Source organism: Denticeps clupeoides, chromosome 3 (genome assembly GCF_900700375.1).
Source record: "Denticeps clupeoides chromosome 3, fDenClu1.1, whole genome shotgun sequence".
NCBI classification, from domain to species: Eukaryota; Metazoa; Chordata; class Actinopteri; order Clupeiformes; family Denticipitidae; genus Denticeps; species Denticeps clupeoides.
Window position 1 is genome coordinate 5664560 of NC_041709.1, and position 20591 is coordinate 5685150.

Consider the following 20591-nt stretch of genomic DNA (forward strand, 5'->3'; position numbering starts at 1 on the left):
GTGTGTAAATAGTCTCCAACAAGGGCTGAGTTTAAATTTATATTATTTTCCTCTATTCATTCTTTTTCATTTGATCCAAAATTAATTTATACATTTTGTAATTAAAACTACAGAAGGGAATACAGAAAGTATTCACAGCGCATCACTTTTTACACAGTCATGTTGAAAGTGAAGTGATTGTCACACGTGATACACAGCAGCACAGCACACAGTGCACACAGTGAAATTTGTCCTCTGCATTTAACCCATCACCCTGAGTGAGCAGTGGGCAGCCATAACAGGCGCCCGGGGAGCAGTGTGTGGGGACGGTGCTTTGCTCAGTGGCATCTCAGTGGTAACTTGGCAGATCGGGATTCGAACCAGCAACCTTCTGATTACGGGGCCGCTTCCTTAACCACTAGGCCACCACTGTTACAGCCTTATTCCAAATTGGATTAAATTATTCTACACAACCCAATGACGATGTTAAAAAAAATTTACTTGCGTTCTTGGCAAATTTATTAAAAGTAAAAAAAAAAAAAAAACCTGGGCTCTGTCTGGGTCACTCAATGACCTTCACCGAGTCATCCTGAAGCCACTCCTTTGATATCTTGGCAGTGTGCTTAGTGCTGTTGTCCTGCTGAAAGATGACCAGTCACCCCAGTTCTAGAGCGCTCTGTGGTAGGTTTTTTTTTTCAGGATGTCTCTGTACATTGCTGCAGTCATCTTTCCCTCTATCCTGACTATTCTCCCAGTCCCTGCAGCTGAAAAACATCCCCCACAGTATGATGCTGCTACCACCATGCTTCACTGTAGGGATGCTACTGGCCTGGAGATGAGCGGTGCCTGATTTCCTCCAAACGTGATGCCTGGCACTCACACCAAAAAGTTCAATCTTATTCTCATCAGACCAGAGAATTTAGTTCTTAGGTACTGAAAGTCCTCCTGTTGCCTTTTGGCAAACTACGGGTAGGCTGCCATGTGCCTTTTACTAAGTAGTCGCTTCTGTCTGGCCTCTCTACCATACAGGCCTGATTGGTGGATTGCTGAAGAGATGGTTGTCCTCTTAGAGTGACCAGCGGGTTCTTGTTCACCTCCCTGACTAAAGCCCTTCTCCCCAATCACTCACTTTTTTTTTTTTTTCTTTCCTTTTTTCACTTTGTCTTCTGTGAGAGTCAGAGGCTCCTTCGTCTTCGCTTTCATGAACTGACTGTTCATTGGCTGCCTAATTTATTTACTTCACGTGAGATATTAACAGCAAGGGCCACAGTGAGCAGGCATGAGTTTGGCATCTATAGACCAAAGTTCTCAGATATGCTCTCTGTCCATACCAAATCACTAGACAATCGATCAGTTCAGGATCTCTAGCAAACACCAGCAGATCCCTTTTTCATAATGGAACACAACATGACCACAGAATGGAATGGAACTACTTTATTTAAAACAATAAAAACAGTACTTTAACTAAAATAGCCCACAAGACTTATAACATAAACGATCTCTCAGTGCTGAGCGATGAACTTTATTCTTCAACCATCTGAATGAGCTCACTGCCGGGCCTTGAGCCAAAGTGCTTCAAATATTCCCAGGTCATGCTCAATAAAAACAAATGGGAGCCATAGAATTCCCACCATGCACCCAGTTCTCTCAAGGTTCATGTGTTGACCAGATAATTCTCTGTTTCCACTAAACAGCACTAAAATTAAACAGCAGAAAGCCAGGGCTGTTTAGGGTTTACACAGTTAATCATACACTGAAAACAGAAGTGCATGTTGGTTTTAAACGCTTCCCATCAGCCATTACCAAATGTAACAGGCTCTGCACTCCATGTGATTGCTTGCATCATGTTTATTAATTATATCTAAAGCAAAAAAGTGCATTTTCTGTTTTGTGGATTTTTTTTTTAACCCGCATAATAAAAATATAAAGTAATTTATTTACACATGAAAAATGCAAGAGCAAGTGCACTTTTGCATAAATGTTTGCTTGCATTTTGCACATATAATTCTGCAAGGAATACAATAGTCTTCCCATGGGTCAAGCTCCCTGTAGCATGAAACACACAAAAACAGAGCAGTCTTAGGAGACAGAGGCCAGGGCCAGACATGTAGATCTTTGTTTTGAAAGATAACTGCACTTGTGTCAATACAGTCTCCTCAGAACTGAGATAGAGCAGAGTCTGGGGCAGTCAGTGATCGAAAAAAAAATCGTCAGCAGGATTTTTGCCTGCTGTTTAAAGTCAATATACTTTGAGTGAATAACTAGTGAATGATCCTGAGGATTATGGTCATTTGGAATGAAAGGTTGGGTTTAATACAGGTCAATGATGACCTCTCTAAGAAGCTTAGGAGAGGCACTGAAAACAGAAAACTACAGATTTTACAGATGTACACGTGTGGATTTTGGACTGCTTCAGGCAGATCAGTTTCTAGAGAGCTGATCATTTTAAAACTCGGTAATAGGTTTCTAAATTAAAGTTGCTTTTAAACTACTAGGAGATGCCAATTTGGAAAAGGCCATTCATCCCACACACACAGACCTCTGGAACATTACAAATCTCACCTGCACCATCCTAGAAACCCATTTAACTCAGTAGTGAATGTAGATGAAAGTTAATTTCCTGGACAAAGAGAAAGAAAAAATTCAGTGGGAGCAGGCAATGATCTCTGCACTATTCCGCTCCCCTCTTTCAGCAGAGACGTACAGGATATAATGACCTGATGAGCAGTATACAGAGGCACGGTCTGCTGATCCATCTCCAGCCCTCTCCTAAAATAACAAAAAGAGTCTTACATTTATACACCACTTCCTCTGCCCTTACATCATTTTCCTCCTCTTTGTCCTCTCTCCTACCCAACTGAGATTAGACACAGAGCGCAATGATGAAACAAAAAAAAAATAAAGTTTTTTTTTTTTTTGCATCAAATACATATCAGCTCAGGGCAGTAAAATATTCCCATTGACACTTTTTAAACAAAAGGTGGAGCCCGGTGAAGATCCTCCATTGCTCCCACAGACCAAAAACACACAATGTGAACCAGTGAGACAATAATCCTCTTTCAACCTTCAAAATGATATACACTCCTAAAAATTAAAATTTTCCTGACAAATGAAACACACGTCTTCTTATTTTTTAACTTATGTAAATGTATTCCGATCTGAAGTGCCAGAATACAGAGCCAAGCACAAGTGCGGCATTTACACCATGTAATGATATATTTTCATCACACGAGAGCATTTATATTCATTGAGCTTGGTGAGTCAGCCAGAAATAATGTTGATGTTGTTGTTGTTGTTGTTGTTGGACATGATCAGCATACTTCAAAGTGGCCAGAGTTCGTAATAAACCTTGTGCGCGATGTATTTTTTTTTATGCTGGAAATCTCTTGACATACACCACCCCCCCCGGAGCAGTTGCAAAAGGAAAATTTTACGTAACAATTTCCCAAATAACTCAATCAACAATGTGAGTACAGATGGAAAGATGAGGAAAAATGTTAATTCTAAGTCAAGAGGAGCTTTATTGATATTAAATGCATATATTTTATTCACCATCCCTTCTGACAGGTGGTGGTCTGAATCTCTAATGCTCCAAAATAAGTGAAGGTGATCCATCCATTACATAAACAGGTTGACTAAATCTGATCACTGTAAGTAATATGTCTGATTGAGTCCAATTCATTTTATTACTAGGACTGTTGTATACAAAAGCAAAGTACCCCATTCAAATCCTGATACATGAAACACTCCACCATGCTCATCATGCCTAATGAAACTGACGAGTAAATATGATGTGCCTGTCTGATTAAAATAGCTGAGGTTTTGACTATAGTCATTCTGTCCTCCTGGAATGATAAAATATAGTGTAACAATAGTGGGCAGCGCGAACGCTTCAAAAGTCTCACTTCAATCCATGATCACATTTTCAATAATGAATAGTGAATAGCTATTTAGGCATTAAAAAGAAAGAAATTATAACATCTAACAATGAAGCAATGGCTGGGGCTGCTACTCACTGTACGGTTCATTGAAATGAATCAAACTCACAACATTACTGGAATGTATTTATTTGCACTTCAGCAGCCAGTCTCGACATTCGCACGTTGCCTCAATCACCTAAGCCTTCAGAACCTTGGAAAAGAGTTGAGCTGATGATGCATACACGAAAGCAAGCAATTATACATGAGAGATATTATTTTTGGATGCAGAGGGTAAGCAAATTGAGCCAAAAACTTCTAACAATAATTCAAGAACATGTGTGTGTTTCTGATATTTGTAATGCAGTGTCTTTTTAGTGAAGCAGTTCATTAAGCAGTTGTGGTTGCTAAGCAACACATCAGCAAAAGCAACATTAACACATTATGGCACCAATTGTGCAAGACAGGGGGAAAAACAGATATGAGTGTCAGACTACCCTCAGAGTATGCAGTAATGCATATGCTGCAGGGAACCAGGCTCAGGTGGACACTTGAACTGCTTCCAAACATTTTGCAGCTTCATTTTCACTGAATTTCTGCTCTGTTGCCAGATGTAAAACTACCCATTGCACCGAATACATGGTTAAGTAATTAACTGCAGCATAGACATATCCTTTAAAAACTTGGCTTCTAACAAAGACTATATTAAGCAACACAAACGATTCCGAAGAGAAACATTTATTTGCTTTAAGCCTTTAATAGCAATTGGTGCTTCAGTGCATCGACATATATCTAACCCAAACTAATTAAAAGAGTGGTGTACATGTTAACATCTCAGATTAATTTCTTTCTATGAGCAAGGCTTGATGTTTCTCTCCTTTCCACCGCTCACATTGCCATGTGATAAATCAGAAGACTGGGACACATACGTTCCCATCTATGAAGCCGACATCGGCCCTCCCCACTGCCCATCAGCCCAGAATAGCTTTAGCCAGTTAGCAGGGCAGTAACCTGAGAGACAGTGTGAGCAAAATACTCCCACACATCCATGAGCTCATGGAAAAAAATGAAGCTGCGAATTAAACTGCCTTTTCTGTGTGGTGGTGGTCATGCTTGAGATTAAAACCTCTTGTACATTTTCCTCCCTCACATTGTGCTATAACAGGGGTGGAGTCTCCCTGATAAACAATGAAATCCCTGCCGGGACATGAACTGATTTTTTTTATGCATGGCACTATATAGTAAAGATGTAAATATTAGATTTGTCTAAATGTTTTAATTTTTTCGTATAGATTCTACCTACATAAATCAGAGTACAACACATGATATTTTCTTTATGTATAAATTGTATAAATATATATTTACACAAGACAGTGGATGGGAATGTGCACCCTTATCTGAAAGCCCCAAACAACTACCTCTTGGCCAGACTACTCCTGTAAGAGGTCATGGAGCGCATTCTTTGTAAAACATTCTGAGAATTATGACTCTAAAATTACACCCTACCACCTTTGGGCTTAAGCCAAGAGACGTCCATTGAGGACAGAATTTTTTTTTTTTTAAAAGTCAATCCTTCTGTCTCACCAAAGGGACAGGCAGAAAATTGATATTGCATCAATATCATACTATAGAAAAAGAACAGAACTCTGGGTCTGAACTCTTGTTTTCAAGACTCAAGTATCTTTAAAGAAATGAGAAAAGGAATGCAGAGCAGACAGTCCTTCAGGTCATCACTGCTGGCCTCTCAAGACAGACCCTCGTCTCTGAGCGCTGGACACCTTCCATCTGTTTACGCAGATGCAGCTTCCTGCTGCAAAAACGCAAACATGCAGCTTTGGGGTCAAAGCCCCCATTGCTGCGAAGAGCCCGAATATTCAGGGCTAAACTAATTCACTATCCATCAGTTACTGTCCGGATTATTAAAACCAATAAATCTGGCACACGAGTCATCTGACGTCATGGCTAAACTCACACTTACAAAAACTGTACTTTTTCTAGATGAGTCAGGAGGGTGGCAAAAAACAAATCATTAAAAATCATAAAACATAAAAAACAATTATGAAACACATTGAACTTGAGATAATGAACGACCAGGTGTGGGATCCTCAAAGGAGTTTCAGGAAATTATTATTATTTTTACACAAATTTCATCAGGTATTAAAATCACCTACTATTTTAATTGCTTTCCAATAAAATCTCGATTAATATCAAAATCACAGAAATGTCTAAAAAACAACACATTTTCATTCTTAGGTAAACCCCAGCCTTGAATCCAGAAATTTACTGATAACTCGTGATGGTACAAATATTGCATTGATGGATTTCCAACCAAGAAGACGGAAGTTACTCCGGAAGTTTTCCTACCTTACAGTCACCAGAGGATGCATGTTTGTCCACCACCAAAGGTCTGTGGGCTGCCATTGCTCTCCTGTTTGATAACGGGTTCCCTTCAAAACCTATGCTGACCTTTCGATCATGCTCAGCTACACAAAACCACGGAGGGACGCTTAAACGGCAAAAATCAAAGCCACCTCCTGTGATGACAGGGTCCAGCGTAGGTGCAGGAGGAGCCTTAAACAGATTAAAGCCGAATCCTCTTAGTGAATAAGCTATTCACGATCACTGGACATCTCCCTTGTAAGCCAGCAGCCCAACTAAAATAGGTGGGCAGTTTATTAATAACCAGCCTTACATAAATATTTTTGATAAACACTTTATGACATTCGGAGGGATGCAGGTCATCCACGTGCACCTCCACCAACTTCAGTTGGGGAAAATGACTGATTTTTACAGATTAATCATTTTCTCACTCGAATTACAACGTGCATTGCCAGGGAAGAAAGGAAAAGTCTGATTAATCCTCTTTGTGTCATAACACCCAAATTAATTTTACAGAGGTGGAAAATAAGCATGTGCGGTGTGTACAAAAACCAAACGACTGTTTAATGTCAGAGTGGGACGACTGCTTGGACGCCACTCTGGGCTCAGCACGTTTTGGTTTTGGCTGCGGTATCATCTAACGAGAGAGGCGGGCGTGGCAGTGGCAAAGGTCCAGATTAAAGGGGTTTGCCATGAGCATGTGGAGACCAAACATTTTATCTTCTACAGGATTCATGCTCCTACGGCAGATATTTGCCATATATACGACACTTGATTCGAGGTGAAAGGCATATTCTCAATTCTACTTGAAACGCTTCCTATGGTCAGAGTATAAAACCAATCAGTGCAGACCTATCAGGTGGTCTGGGACGGTTAATCTGGTTCACCAGAAGACTATTTTTAATAAGCCACACAGCTTTAAACCCATTAATTTACATTTACAGCATTTACCAGACGCCCTTATCCAGAGCGACTTACAATCAGTAGTTACAGGGGACAGTCCCCCCCTGGAGCAATTTAGGGTTAAGTGTCTTGCTCAGGGACACAATGGTAGTAAGTGGGATTAGAACCTGGGTCTTCTGGTTCATAGGTGAGTGTGTTACCCACTAGGCTACTACCACCCATTAATGCTGTTGAGCTCATCTCAGCATCATCTAAATAAGCAGATATTTTCTGAATGACTATTTAGACTAAACGTCTGGGCTTCCACGCGACAAAATGACGTATTTATTCACAAAACTCCTTGCAGGGCTGAACACTTAAGGCCATAGCAGGCCAATGTCAATATGATTTAAGGGTGTCCACATTAGGTTGGACGCTAGTTGACATGAGGCAAGAGTAAACAGACAAAGTCCAGCTGGACCTGCCTACTGTAAACACGGATTTTAGAGATTGCCGGATAAGCTGCAGTCACTGCAGCACTTTCCCTCTTTTGGTCTAAAACTGAATGACATGCTTGGGGTCATATTAGTGCACGTCAACGGACGGTGACCTCCCTGCACACAAACTAATTGAACCCAACCAGCTACTGACATGCAGGACTATAGATCCGAGAGAAGCTGATCTAGGCCAGGCATCACATGCTGAGGTTGAAGGAACCAGACGAACCACCACTGAAACGTTTTCTTCAGCAAGGTAGAAGAAAACAGGACCAGACCAGTGAAAGAGAAGTGAAAAGGAAGCGACGGTCGTTGTGGTACACAGCACAGCACATGGTGGACACAACGAAACGTGTCCTCTGCATTTAACCCATGGCCCCTTAGTGAGCAGTGGAGCCCGGGTGTGGGGACAGTACTTTGCTCAGTGGACCGGGTCCACTTCCCCATGCAACCCCTTCACTAGTTAACTTGGTGGTGATCCCTACTGGGATGACACCCACCCCCCCCAGGCCAGTTACCGAGGCGATTTCCATCCATCGAGAGCGCCGCTCCAAGTTGAGAAGCCAAACAGGCAGCTGTGATGAAAACGGCTCCTCACGCCAAGTTGGCACAGTTGCCCGTCGATCGTTTCTGCGTTTTTGCAGAAACGTGTTTAGACCAAAACTGCCGGGTGTTTCATTTACATTTACAGCATTTATCAGACACCCTTATCCAGAGCGACTTACAATCAGTATTTACAGGGACAGTCCCCCCCTGGAGCAATTTAGGGTTAAGTGTCTTACTCAGGGACACAATGGTAGTAAGTGGGATTCGAACCCGGGTCTTCTGGTTCATAGGCGAGTGTGTTACCCACTAGGCTACTACCACGTTTTTTTTGTTTTTTTTTGTTTTTTTAGTCCAAGCGCCTCGTGTTTTGCGTTCGTCCGAAACCACCGTGGCACACCTGTCCCCGCAGCCGCGAAGTTGCCTTCTCCCCACCGGACCTTACCATGTCTTCCTCCTCCTCCTCCTCTCCCTCCTCCTCCGGCGCCGCCAGGCGCTCGCGTTGACGCTTCTCCCCGTCTTCCCCGTGCTCCCCGCGTTGCTCGGCTTCAGCCGCTCCTTCGCTCCCCCGTCCCGAGGTTAAACGCCGCGCCGCCCCGCTCGGGGGAGAGGCGCCCTGGACGCTCCCGAACATGCCCGGGTCCGTTCCCTCCATGCGGGCCGGAAGTTTTCACCCGGCGCGTTCGGTCGCGCTGCCGCAGCTCGCGGACCGCATGGCTGCGGCGGAGTTCAGTGAGAAGTTGCGGCGCAACGTGTCCGCACCATCATCATCGTCGTCGTCGCCATCATCATCGTCGCGTCTCATCCCCCGCCTCCACAGACGCGCGACCGGAGTCGCTCCGCCCTGCACGCGCTGCTGACCTTTCCGTGGCCGGGGTCAGAGCGAATTCGGAGTCCAGGTCGCGTCCAGAATTGCGTGGATACGGGGGACTTTCTAGCAGTAAGGTATTTATGTAATTAATGAAATATTTTCTACTTACGAGCCGTCAAGACACTATTTTGTTGTAGTTATTAAGCTTTTTTCGTTTTCATTTTTTTTTTTTGCATGGTAACTAAAGCTAGTGGGATGTAATCAAATTCATGTATCATTTATCAGTAATAAAGAAGACATACTGATTGTGAAGTGATTGTCATTATGATGCACAGCAATGCACACAAAGCGAAATGCCTGGGGAAATGTGTGGGGACGGTACTTTGCTCACTTTGGCAGCCTTCTGATATAATTTCAGCTGTTTCTCAATTTACAGTCCTAATTCTTGCCTTAATTGTAATGTTGTGTATGCACTGAGGCATAGATTTGGAAATATGAGAGCACATTAAACTACATTTTGACTGTTGCCATCTAAAATGCCATATGTGTATATAGGATTGTATGTGTTATTAACAGAGCAAGCTATTTTCACAGAAAATGTAAAAAAATATAATCACTGTTATTTGTCTGACTTTGTGTGGGCTGAAGTCATAACTGAGTAAACCTCCTCTGCTTGTTATGTGAATGGCTTGTTTTCTGTAACAGTTGAGAACAGCGGGAGCCACTTTTGTGTTTTTGTGATTCAGAAAGTATAAAGTACAAAAAAATGAAGGTCTCTCACATACGATATATAGTACAGCATATGGAGGCAGCATGGCGGTGCTCCATTTAGTGACAACGCCTCACACCTCTAAGGTTGTGATTTAAAACTCCTGGTCCATCATTAATGGCCAGAAGACTTATTCTGCTGTTGTGGAAATATGACAAGCCCCCCTCTTTCAGTGGCTGGATTAAGGAAATGCTCTCCATGTTGAAGTTGGAAAAGCTGCGATGCAGTCAAGCTAATCGGCAGGAAAGGTTCAAGGAGATATGGTCACCATTTATTGATTATGATAAAAAATCATCCAGTTTAAGTCCAGCATAGGCATGTAATGCATATACAAAGTAAAATACTGTAACACTGAGAGGAGACTGCTTCCCTTCCCCCTTTTGTATTTATTTATTTTATTTTTACATTTAAAAATGCTGTTTGTCGGGTAGTGGGTGGATATTGGTCAACAGCTGTTGTTGAAAATCACAAATAAAACATTTAAATAAAATTAATGGTCCGGAATATGTCTTCATGCGCTCTAAATAATTTCCAACTAATTTTTGCAAGCTCTGCAACTGGATTCCTCCAGTTTCCTCTCAAAAACATAAAAGACTGCATGGACGATCACAATAGTCATCAACGCTGCTGTTTAAATAGCATCTATCATACACTGGATCAAGCAACCCCACATGTAAGGTGTCAAAACAAAAAACCTTGCCATACCATGTACACAGATGGGGGGATTTTTGTATAGCAATAACAGCCTAACTCACAGTCTTCTTCTTCTATGGCTGCTCCCGTTAGGGGTCGCCACAGCAGATCAACCGGTTTGGTTGTCTAAACATTCGATGTGTACACCTGACGCCCTTCCCGATGCAACCCTCCCCATTTACCTGGGCTTTGAGCCAGACACGCACTGGATTGTGCATTCCCAGCGGCTCGGTTGAGGCCCTACTCACAGTATTACATGTAGATACAGGGGCTGCCCACTGCTCACCAAGGGTGATGGGTTAAATGCAGAGGACACATTTCACTGTGTGCACAGTGTGCTGTTCTACTGTGTATCACATGTGACAATCACTTCACTTCAAATCCATTATAAAAATGGAGGAAGATGTTGCTTGCCTCATATGTTTCGCATTGGTAGAGGGGGGGGGGGGGGGGGGGGGGGTAGACTATATTGAATTGAGGAAAACTGATTATATAGTCAATATATATATACCTTAATATTCAGTATTAGGCATAGTAGGAAATCATTGTAAGTTAGTAAAGGAGAGGTGAACTCTCATAGCAAAGGCCTTAATCCTTTAAAAGTAAAGAGTTAATTTGGGCCCAGCTGCACATACATACAATTGTGGCCAAAAGTTGACACAAATACTGGTTTTCACAAAGTTTACTTGTGTTTTTAGATCTTTGTATCAGTTGTACAGATTTTAATTAAAGTATAATTACAAGCATTTTTTACTTTCAAAGGCTTTTATTGACAATTACACCAAGTTTATGGAAAGAGTCAATGTTCGCAGTGTGCAGTTCACCCTGACATGCTGTCAATCAACGTCTGGGCCAAATCCTGACTGGTGGCAACCCATTCCTTCATAATCAGTAGTTGGGGTTTGGCAGAATTTGTGGGTGTTTGTTTGTCCACCCACCGCTTGAGGATTGACCACAAGTTCTCAACTGGATTAAGGTCCAAGTTTGTTCCCCCAGCCACTTAGTTATCACTTTGGCCTTATGGCACGGTGCTCCATCATGCTGGAAAAGGCATTGTTATTCACCAAAATTGTGAGTGAGGCCACTCCTTTGGATGAAAAGCAGCCCACATGTGAATGGTCTCAGGATGCTTTACTGTTGGCACAGGACATGACTGATGGTAGCTCTCACCTTTTCTTCAATGGACAATTATTTTTCTAGTGAAGTGAAAGTGATTAGATGTCACATGTTACAGTGCAGCACAGCACACAGTGAAATGTGGTCTCTGCATTTAATTTATCCAGAGGGAGCAGTGGACATCCATGAAAGGCACCGGTTAGTAGGTAGTTTGTGGGGTCAGTACTTTGCCTCAGTGGGTCGGGATTGGAACAGGCAACCTTTTGATTACAGATTACCACCACATCCCCAAACAATCAGAAAAAGGGCTTAATCAGAGAAAATTACTTTACCCCAGTCCTCAGCAGTCCAATCCCTGTACTTTTTCAGAATCTCAGTCTGTCCTGTCCTACCCACCGGGGCAGTGGTGGACCAGGGCAGTGCAGGAAGCAGGCCCATAATCGGAAGGTTGCCAGTTCATGGCTGCCCACTGCTCATCAAGGGTGATGGGTTTAAAGCAGAGGACGCATTTTGTTGTGTCACCATGTGCTGTGCTTCACAATGACAATCACTTTACTTTCACTTTTATCTTTGCCTGTGAAGCCCTTTTTATGCAATGCAATGATGACTGCACGTGTTTCCTTGCAGGTAACAGTGGTTACAGAGAAAGAATAATGATTTCAAGCATCACTCTCCTTTTAAAGAATCCAGCCTGCTATTCTAACTCAATCAGCATGACAGAATGATCTCCAGCCTTGTGTTCCTCAAAACACTATGAGCGATAGCAAGAGGATCACTGAAATAATCTCACAGGTCCACAATGTAGATAATTTTTTTTTATTATTATGATCATTTTCATGGGAAAGAGGGACTTTGCCATTCATCTGATCACTCTTCATAACACTCTGGACTACATGCAAATTGCCGGAATAAAAACAGAAGCAGCAAAACCAGTATTTGTGTCATTCTCAAAGCTTTTGGCCATATGACTGACACTTGGCATTTCCAAACATGTGGCAGGACTAACTTCCTCATTCATCTTTAATGGACATTCACTGGGCCTTGAGAGTTCTCAGCCGGAATGCTTTTACAAATGACTAACAATGCAAAAATGTATCAAACTGTACAAAAGACAAACCAATACGTCTTTGTTTCATTGTAACAGCAATTTTCTTTTTATTGATGAAAGGAATCATGACTTTATAAATAATTGGTATCAGAGTAAACTGAATGTTTAATTGAAGTTATCTACCTATATAATATACAGCTTTCAGTTAGGAAATTCAGTTCTGCAGACATGTACAGTGAATGTATATATATTTTTTCCTAATTACAATGTAAAGGGAATTTGTAAAAACCACACAAAAAAAAAATGTACTAAATTAAATCAGTTTCATATGGAGATGTTCATGTAAAACGCCACAAATCTTCAATTCCACTGAAGTTACAAAAGGCAGTACACATCCTGTCAACGCTTAATTTATAATCCTGTCAATAAATTAAAAATCATTTCTGAACCTTTAATTGTTGGTCTGAAGATGAGACAGGGCATGAATTCACTTAAATACTATTCATATTTAAAAATACCACCAACAGGTTGATGCATAAAAAAAAAAAAAAATCATCACTGTTGCCAGGTTTGGCCACAATTTAAGGGAATATCATGTATTCACTCTAAAATCCATTTTGACTGAAGCCAAAAGAGCAAACTGCGTCTAAACAACAGACCTGGCCTGGTTCAGAGGTCCGTGTGATGCAGCAGTGAGCTTTGCAAAGCACAAACAAAAAAAAAAAAAAAAAAAGAAAGAAAGCAGATTTCACACTGAACTGGCAAAGCCTTGAAAACAGAGGTGTGTCACAAGCGCTGACATCTCACAGCAGTGTGGTGTCCAGGTCAGCGTGAATATTCATCTGAACTGAGTGTGACAACAGTACATTTTGTACAGGCTAGGCACTTTTGCTCTGGTCTGTGCGCACACTCCATTATACCTTGGTTATTTAACAGCCTTGGTAAATTACAATACTCTGTTGGGCAGTCAACAGCAGAAAAGGCATTTGCCCTCAAATTCACAATTACAAATATTTTTGTTCATACTAGTCACAGATTTAAGTCTCCAGGTAGAAATAATTAACAATTATGACAATAAAACTACAAAGGCAAAACCATGGATTCTGTATCCATGAAAGAGCTAATACAAAAAATGAAAGCTATTCAGATAAGATTAATGTTCTCAAAAATCAAATCGAAAAAAAAAAAAAAAAAAAAAAAGCAAACAAATATCTATTCATGTTCAGGTCCATTTTCCATATGAATATCATATGATAACGATTCCACAGTAACAACAACAACAAAAAAAAAATGCTCAGAGGCGCGAGGGTTATGGCTTCTAACAATTCTCTGAAGGAAAAGCAAGGAGAGAGCTTCACAAGGGAGCAGCAATATGTGTGTTAATGTGTCACTCAGTGGCATCTACTAACTGGTCTTCTTCAAGCTGTTGGCTGCAGTAGCTGCCATTGTGCTGTGCTGGTGACGAGGCAGCGTCACTAACCGAGCCCGATCGATCACAGTCACTCTCATAATCCTTCTCTTCATCAGAATTATGATACACCTGCACAAGATGTGTGACAAGAGCACATAAACAATTAGAAACCACCAGACTAATTTCTGAGGAATTATGCAAAAGAAGTAAATAAATAAATAAAAATGATCACTTACCTGGGCAGGTATTGCCTTCTCTTGCCGATCTTTTTCTCGGTTGCTCATTCCCCTGGAGGTGGACCTTTCGATTCTCTCCCTGCTTCCATTTCTCTCCTTCTCCCGCTTTTTGTCCTTCTTTCCTCTGGAAAAAAGCATAATTAGAGTAATACTTCATGCACACTCATATGATGAAAATGACCAATGATAAGAGGCACATTTTGCATCCTTGAAAATGTAAAAACCGAACGTGGCAGAATTAAGACTCACCTCTTTGGTGATAATTTGACTTTCCTTCTTGGGGACCTAGATCGAGTTCTGCTCCACTTTCTGTGTCCTCTGTTTGAAACAATGTCATTCAGTAAGCAAACCAAATACAATGCATACTAGCCAGCCATGGTGGTTTGGGCAAATGCTTGTTCTGCTGACCTGCTGTTACTGCGAGACCTTCGGGAACTGCTGTAGCTCTTTGGGGGCGTTCGTCCCTTTTTCTCCTTATGCCTCTTGTCTTCCTTTTCCCAGTCATCATTTTTACTCCTCATCCTCCCATCTTTCCGCCTGTCCCTGAAAGAAGAGTTGAACAGTGGGAGATTTAGGGATAATGCTGTAGAGTTCAGAAAGTACATTCAGTATAAAATATGGAGAGAGAAAAACACTAGATATTGCTGGTGATACATTTCAAACTGGATTTGTAGTTTCAATATGGCTGACCTGGAGCGAGATCGACTGTGGCTGCGCTTCCTGTTGCGGGAACGTGAACGCCGCTTATGGGAGATGCGCGTGTCATTGAACTTCTGCCGTGGTCGCTGAGATGGTCGTGCTCTGATGACGGAAAGGTCACATCACTAAGTAGCAATAATACCAACATCCAGAGGTCTGGCTTTTGACTATTACCTGTCTCGTGACCGTGACCTCTTCCTTCTGGAATGTGAAGGAGAGCGTGACCTGGACCATGACCTTCTCTGCCTGGTATGACTAGTGGAAAGTGTTCTCACGTCTGTACAGAAAAAGCAATATTACACAAATTGGGAAATCATCTCCTCTCCCCCCGGAGGAAATAACTGATCTGTATGGTGAGGGTAACCTGGTTCAATGGCAGCAGCAATGGTAGACTGTGCCTCACGGACCCTTTTCATCACATCTTCCAGCTCCTTGGCCGCAGCCTGAGGCGTGAGCTCTGGGGGCTTTACAATGGCGTTGTTAGAATGGTTAATCCTGGCAAAAAACACAAACGGGTATGAGCCAAAATCTACGAACACAAGATGATTTGGAAAAACACACACAAAAAAAAAAAAGATCTGGCAAAGGCTTTCTTGTTGTATACAAAATATTTTCTTCTTAGTCCATTTTATATGCTCTGTTAGCGACTGTAGTTGAAATAGCATTGTTTTGGGCCTGAGAGGAGAAATGGAAGAGTTTGCAAGGGCACATACTTGAGGGGTCTATCGCCGAACATGACTCCATTGAAGGTAAGAGCCCTGGCTACAAACTCCTGATCAGCAAACTCCACAAAGGCAAAGCGGGTTGGCTGCGTCTCATCACCGGCCATTCGGACAAATTTCACATCGCCCACTTGTTTGAAGAATTCTAGAAGCTGCTCGGCTGTTGTGGTCTGCATAGAGCACAAACAAAACCAGTTTTAAAATGAAAGTAGATCTGCACTCCTGACAGAATGAAAGCACTCTTTTATAAGCGAAGACAATTATATAATTAAATTGAATTAAAAGAAATGGACAGAAAGACAAAGAGAAACTTACTTGAGAATTCAGGTTGCCTACGTATACGGTCCTCCTAATCTCGTCAACTTTGGAGGGGTCCACGTTTCCCATCAGTGGAGGCTGGGAAGCGGCGCCTTTCAGTGCAGTGTCCAGGCCTGCTTGTAAGGCTCCCAGTTTTCCCATGGGAAGACTCAACTACAAAAATAGTAGTGTGGATGAGCCCTAAAATGTTCAGTACCTTCAAAAAGGACCTAACAGACTTGGACAATATATGATTGTGAATTCACTAAATTCCTTTACAATCTTATAGCTATGAAACAAAATAAGGCTAATCAGTGATTTCAAACACAGACTAGCCCACAACCACTGACCTAGAGCATTGGTCATGTGACATATGCCCTGAAATTGTTCCCATCGCGACATCACACAGATACCTGCAGTCACTTACATTTTGGAGTGGGGCTGGAGTGGGTATAGGCAGAAGCCCCCCTCCTGGGATGAGGCTGGTCACAGGCGTGCTGGGAGCCAAAAGCGACAGCGCCTTGGACTCCTCTGGGATTTTCCCTGCAGGGTAAAAGTAACAGCATTACCATAGCGCAATGGAGAGTGAAGCCCCTTTCTCCATCTGCACTACTTACTGCACTCACAGATAGAGAGAAAGAGAGAAAAGCCCTGCTATGTCATAGTGACTGTGCTATACTGCTATGATGCCTGTGTAACCTATTGGTTGAGATTTGCAATTCTTCTATTTAGCAAAACCACTACAATGTCTACTCTATTTAAAAAAAAAAAAAAAAAAAAAAAAAAAAAAAAAAAAAATACATATATCTCCCCTTAGCCAATCAACTGAGTGTCTAGCACAAAAACATTAAACATATCCCACAAAAAATATCTGAATTGTCCATTTCCCCTCTTAAAATAAATGAAAATAAATTAAAATAAAAGATCAGATCAAAGTAAATGTAGAGAATGAGTTGAACACTTTGAGGTAAGGGTCACCTGTACTGGAAACTTATTGGTCATGAACCATACGATATCAAGCATGGGCGCTTTTCTCCCTGGGGCGATCGTTTCGCAGTGTTGGATAGGGTGTGCAACACAAGACAACCGTTCATGTTGGCTGCATCACTAATAGCACACAGAACATCAGATATAGAAAAGAAGAACATTTTAAAGAGTAGTTGTTGGAAGGAAAAAAAAATCCCAAATCTGTAGCAAAAAAATTGGATAGCTTTCACTCTGATCTGTCAGGACGTAGGATGTAATGCATACTGTCAGTTTTAAAAGGGTCTTAACAGTGGCAAATTAGCCCTCCCATTGTGTTGGCTACTAAATACTAAAAATATGAAACATTAAAAACAGGTCAGAGCAGACAGGACAGTTAAAAACATTTTCTTAATCTTACCTACACTAAACCTCTTTTGGGATTTTACTGATAAATGAAGGTAAATGTAACATGACAAATTCTCCTCTTGCATTGCTTATCCCTGCCATCAAAGTCAGTTCATGGTGTTAAACGTGAATACTTTAGACGTTTAACTGTGGGTTATCAAACTCAGGTGTGCTTTAAAGAAAAATTGCATAAATAGTGAACTTCTGACCATGTTACTTTCAGTTTTCTGTTATTAATACTGAGAAGCAGGGAGAAATTTTGTGAAAAAAAAAATTAAAAATTGTTAGTCATCTCCACAGAATCCCAATAATGACAAAACACCCACCCTAAACCCCTGGGTGCCATGTCAACCTAAACAGCATCACAAAAACACGTCAACAATGCAACTGGGGGGATTAAAAGGGGCTGGGGACAGAAAGAACAAATAAAAAATTATAAATAAATTAAATAAAACCACAATGGATGGGTATGCAACAAATGTGTTTGTACAGGTAAAAGTAAATGAAAGGAGAAAAACAAAAAAAAGAGACAGGGTGTCCATCTTGGAAGGTTCAGCAGCTATTCTCCTGGTCACATCCCCCCTTTGAAGGCAGCGTTGGCCCCAGCGGGGATAGTGGCTTGGAAAACAATGCCTGACTCAGGCTAGTGAAGTGTAACGGCTGGGCCAGTCTAGTCATCTGATATGCACACATAATCACACAGAAAAAACACATAAAACCAAATTAATAAACTCAGTAGCCATCCAATACGTGGACAAGCATTTCAGGGAGAGTGATCAGGGTGGGAAAATACCAACAGGAAATGTATTTGCTTGCTTGCTTGTAAAGATATTAGATAGACAGAAAGAATTATAGATAGGTAGATAGATAGATGGAAGCAGGAATGGGGGAAAGGGATACAAAAATATTGAGGGGGAAAAAAAAATAAAATGAAAGAGAGAGAATATGTGGTTAGCTACTACCAGAAAATGCACTTGACACCCCATCTGAACAAGTAATATAAATAATTTAGTATTACATCACTTGGCTAAAATATAGTTTTCTGATGAACTGCAACAACCACCTGATTAAAATCAGGCATGCAAGCATTATGACGAATCAATTTAGATTTAGTTCCATGAATGCTGCTCACATTAATCCAATAAACTGCATGTGTAACAAAGGTAAATTAATAAATGCCTTCAGTCATTTTTCTATATCAAAAACAAAAACCACGTTTTGCTTTCTTCCATTTAATACATGCAGCCACTGACAAACTCTACTACCAACAATTTCAAATTGTGTCATGAAACATTTTAATCAGGTATGCGTTGAAAATCTCCCATAAATTCCTTTAAAGCTGCAATAATACAATGTTAAAAAATAATCCTTTCCAATCAGCAGTGATAAACGCAGTCCCCACAGGATAAAAAAAATTTAAATTGTTGCATGGTCTAATGTGTCTTTTAGCTTAGAAATTGCAAGAGAATGAAGAAAATGGTGCAATATCAGCTGTAGCATGCAAATAATATGTAAAAATTTGGATTAAAAATTTTATAGACATTATGGCACATGAAAGAATTATGATAGGTAACTGAAAAAACATCTCATGTTTGAACGCATGCATGAGGAAGAGGGCACAAATTCAAGAAACATGCTTCATCGCATAAGGAAGCGGCTTTCGTCACATACGGCTCAGCGTTTTTGACACAGGAGACGGCAATGACGAGTATCTCGTTTAACAGTAATGATCATTGGCCAAATTTGCAGAAAGACACCAGTGATTGGACCCAACCGCGAAGTCACACAGAATTCACATGATCCTTGCGATCATGAAATCCTGGAGGGACTGAGACAGTGAAAACATTCCATTGACTTGGTTTGCACCCGTCTGAAAATCATTGTAAAAGCTTTTGTCTAAATGACTGAACGACGTGTAATTGTGGACAGCATGCGTGTGTCGATAAAAAAAAAAAAAAAAAAAAAAAAGGTGGACTCAAGAGTTGTAAAAAGCCCTGAAACGTCATTCTCTGTTTCATGTAGTTTACTGTAAGGTGAAGGCTGGAGCAGCAACGACACAGCATTGTTTCGTGAAATGCTCCAGTGACGGACGCAACAGCAAGACCTCCATCCGTGAACATCCTCAACCTTGTGGTAATGCCAAACCAGCGACACCTCACATAAGAAACCAACCGAGGTGCTTCAACTACACCAGGAGACCAGACTGAAAATACAACGCCGTTTCTTCCGGTGATGTGACAGAATAGTCCGTTCTATGGTATACGGCATATCTACCAGCCTACCGCCCAATTCTTTTGTTGTTGTTTTTTTTTTTTACATCAAAAGCACTGAAAAGGTAAACATAAGTACGAAACAAGCACAAGAACTGGAAGAGGATGAAGTATACTCACCTTCGGCACATGGCACAACTATCAAGGCTCTGTCAATAAAAACTGTGTTGGTTAAGTGCTGCGCCACACCAACACTGGACGGCTCTCGATACTTTATGTAACAAACTTTGGATGAAAACGAGAGTGGAGTGTTGCTGGGGGAAACAAAAACAGCTTCAGTAAGTTGCATTAGACAGTCATTGTCGTGGCTGACACAGGCATTCACATCCTGCATCCTACTGCACACACAACCGTGCGGATATGAAGGCCTGCTACTGCACGAGTGCGTTTTAAACACGACACGGAATGTTTTAATTCGGCCGGGGGTGGGAAAACATTAGAAAATCCACCGTTGCCATTTAGGGTGGTATGCCACGAAGCTAACAGTTAGCGGCCTGGAGCTAGCTTCTCGCCTGTGGCGCTAACAAATGAATTTAACGTTTGTTTAAATGGATTAAAAATCAACTCGTTTTAAGATTGTGTGGAGCGTAAACTGCAGCGAAGTGAACCAGATTCATATCGGCTGCGTGGCATCGAGCCACCGAGCCGGGCCTACGTCTTGCCTAATCCCCGTGATTTGCGTGATTCGGACGGCGGGAGCAGAGCACTCACTCCGGCGGGTAGAGGCGCAGCTCCTCGACGTCACCGAGGAAGCCGAACAGCGTCCTCATCTGCTCGCTGGTCACCGCCGAGGACAGATTGGTGATCTGTATCACAGCGGTGCCGGGAATTCCGCTCATCGCTGGCGCCGAACGGGACGTTCTGCTTATCAGACGGTGGCCGCAGCGCCGGAGACAAATCCGAGCTGCTGTTGGGCGCAGAGAACAAGGCCCGGTCCAAATACGCGGGCCG

At 41.8% G+C, this 20591-nt stretch overlaps 2 protein-coding genes across 6 annotated transcripts in view; both read right to left on the reverse strand.

Annotated features, from left to right (window-relative positions):
* mast4 (microtubule associated serine/threonine kinase family member 4) overlaps positions 1-8900 on the reverse strand; it is a 74696-nt gene extending 65796 nt beyond the window's left edge. For 2 of the 5 annotated variants that reach the window (XM_028974321.1, XM_028974320.1), the window contains exon 1: positions 8643-8899. In XM_028974321.1, coding sequence (XP_028830154.1) covers positions 8643-8852 — 210 coding nt within the window. In that variant the 5' untranslated portion in view covers positions 8853-8899. Of the gene's footprint in view, positions 1-6260; positions 6509-8642 lie in introns of those variants that run through there. The other 3 variants (XM_028974333.1, XM_028974323.1, XM_028974322.1) reach the window with 2 other exon arrangements.
* Positions 8901-12716: 3816 nt separating this feature from the next.
* On the reverse strand, positions 12717-20591 carry srek1 (splicing regulatory glutamine/lysine-rich protein 1). Its single transcript, XM_028974340.1, has 12 exons — positions 20352-20591; positions 19761-19894; positions 16427-16542; positions 16018-16173; positions 15694-15872; positions 15345-15475; positions 15155-15257; positions 14972-15082; positions 14690-14824; positions 14531-14599; positions 14282-14405; positions 12717-14174 (listed from the first exon to the last, which is right to left on the reverse strand). The coding sequence occupies exons 1-12, from the start codon at positions 20477-20479 to the stop codon at positions 14022-14024; spliced, it is 1539 nt and encodes a 512-aa protein (XP_028830173.1). The 5' UTR covers positions 20480-20591; the 3' UTR covers positions 12717-14021.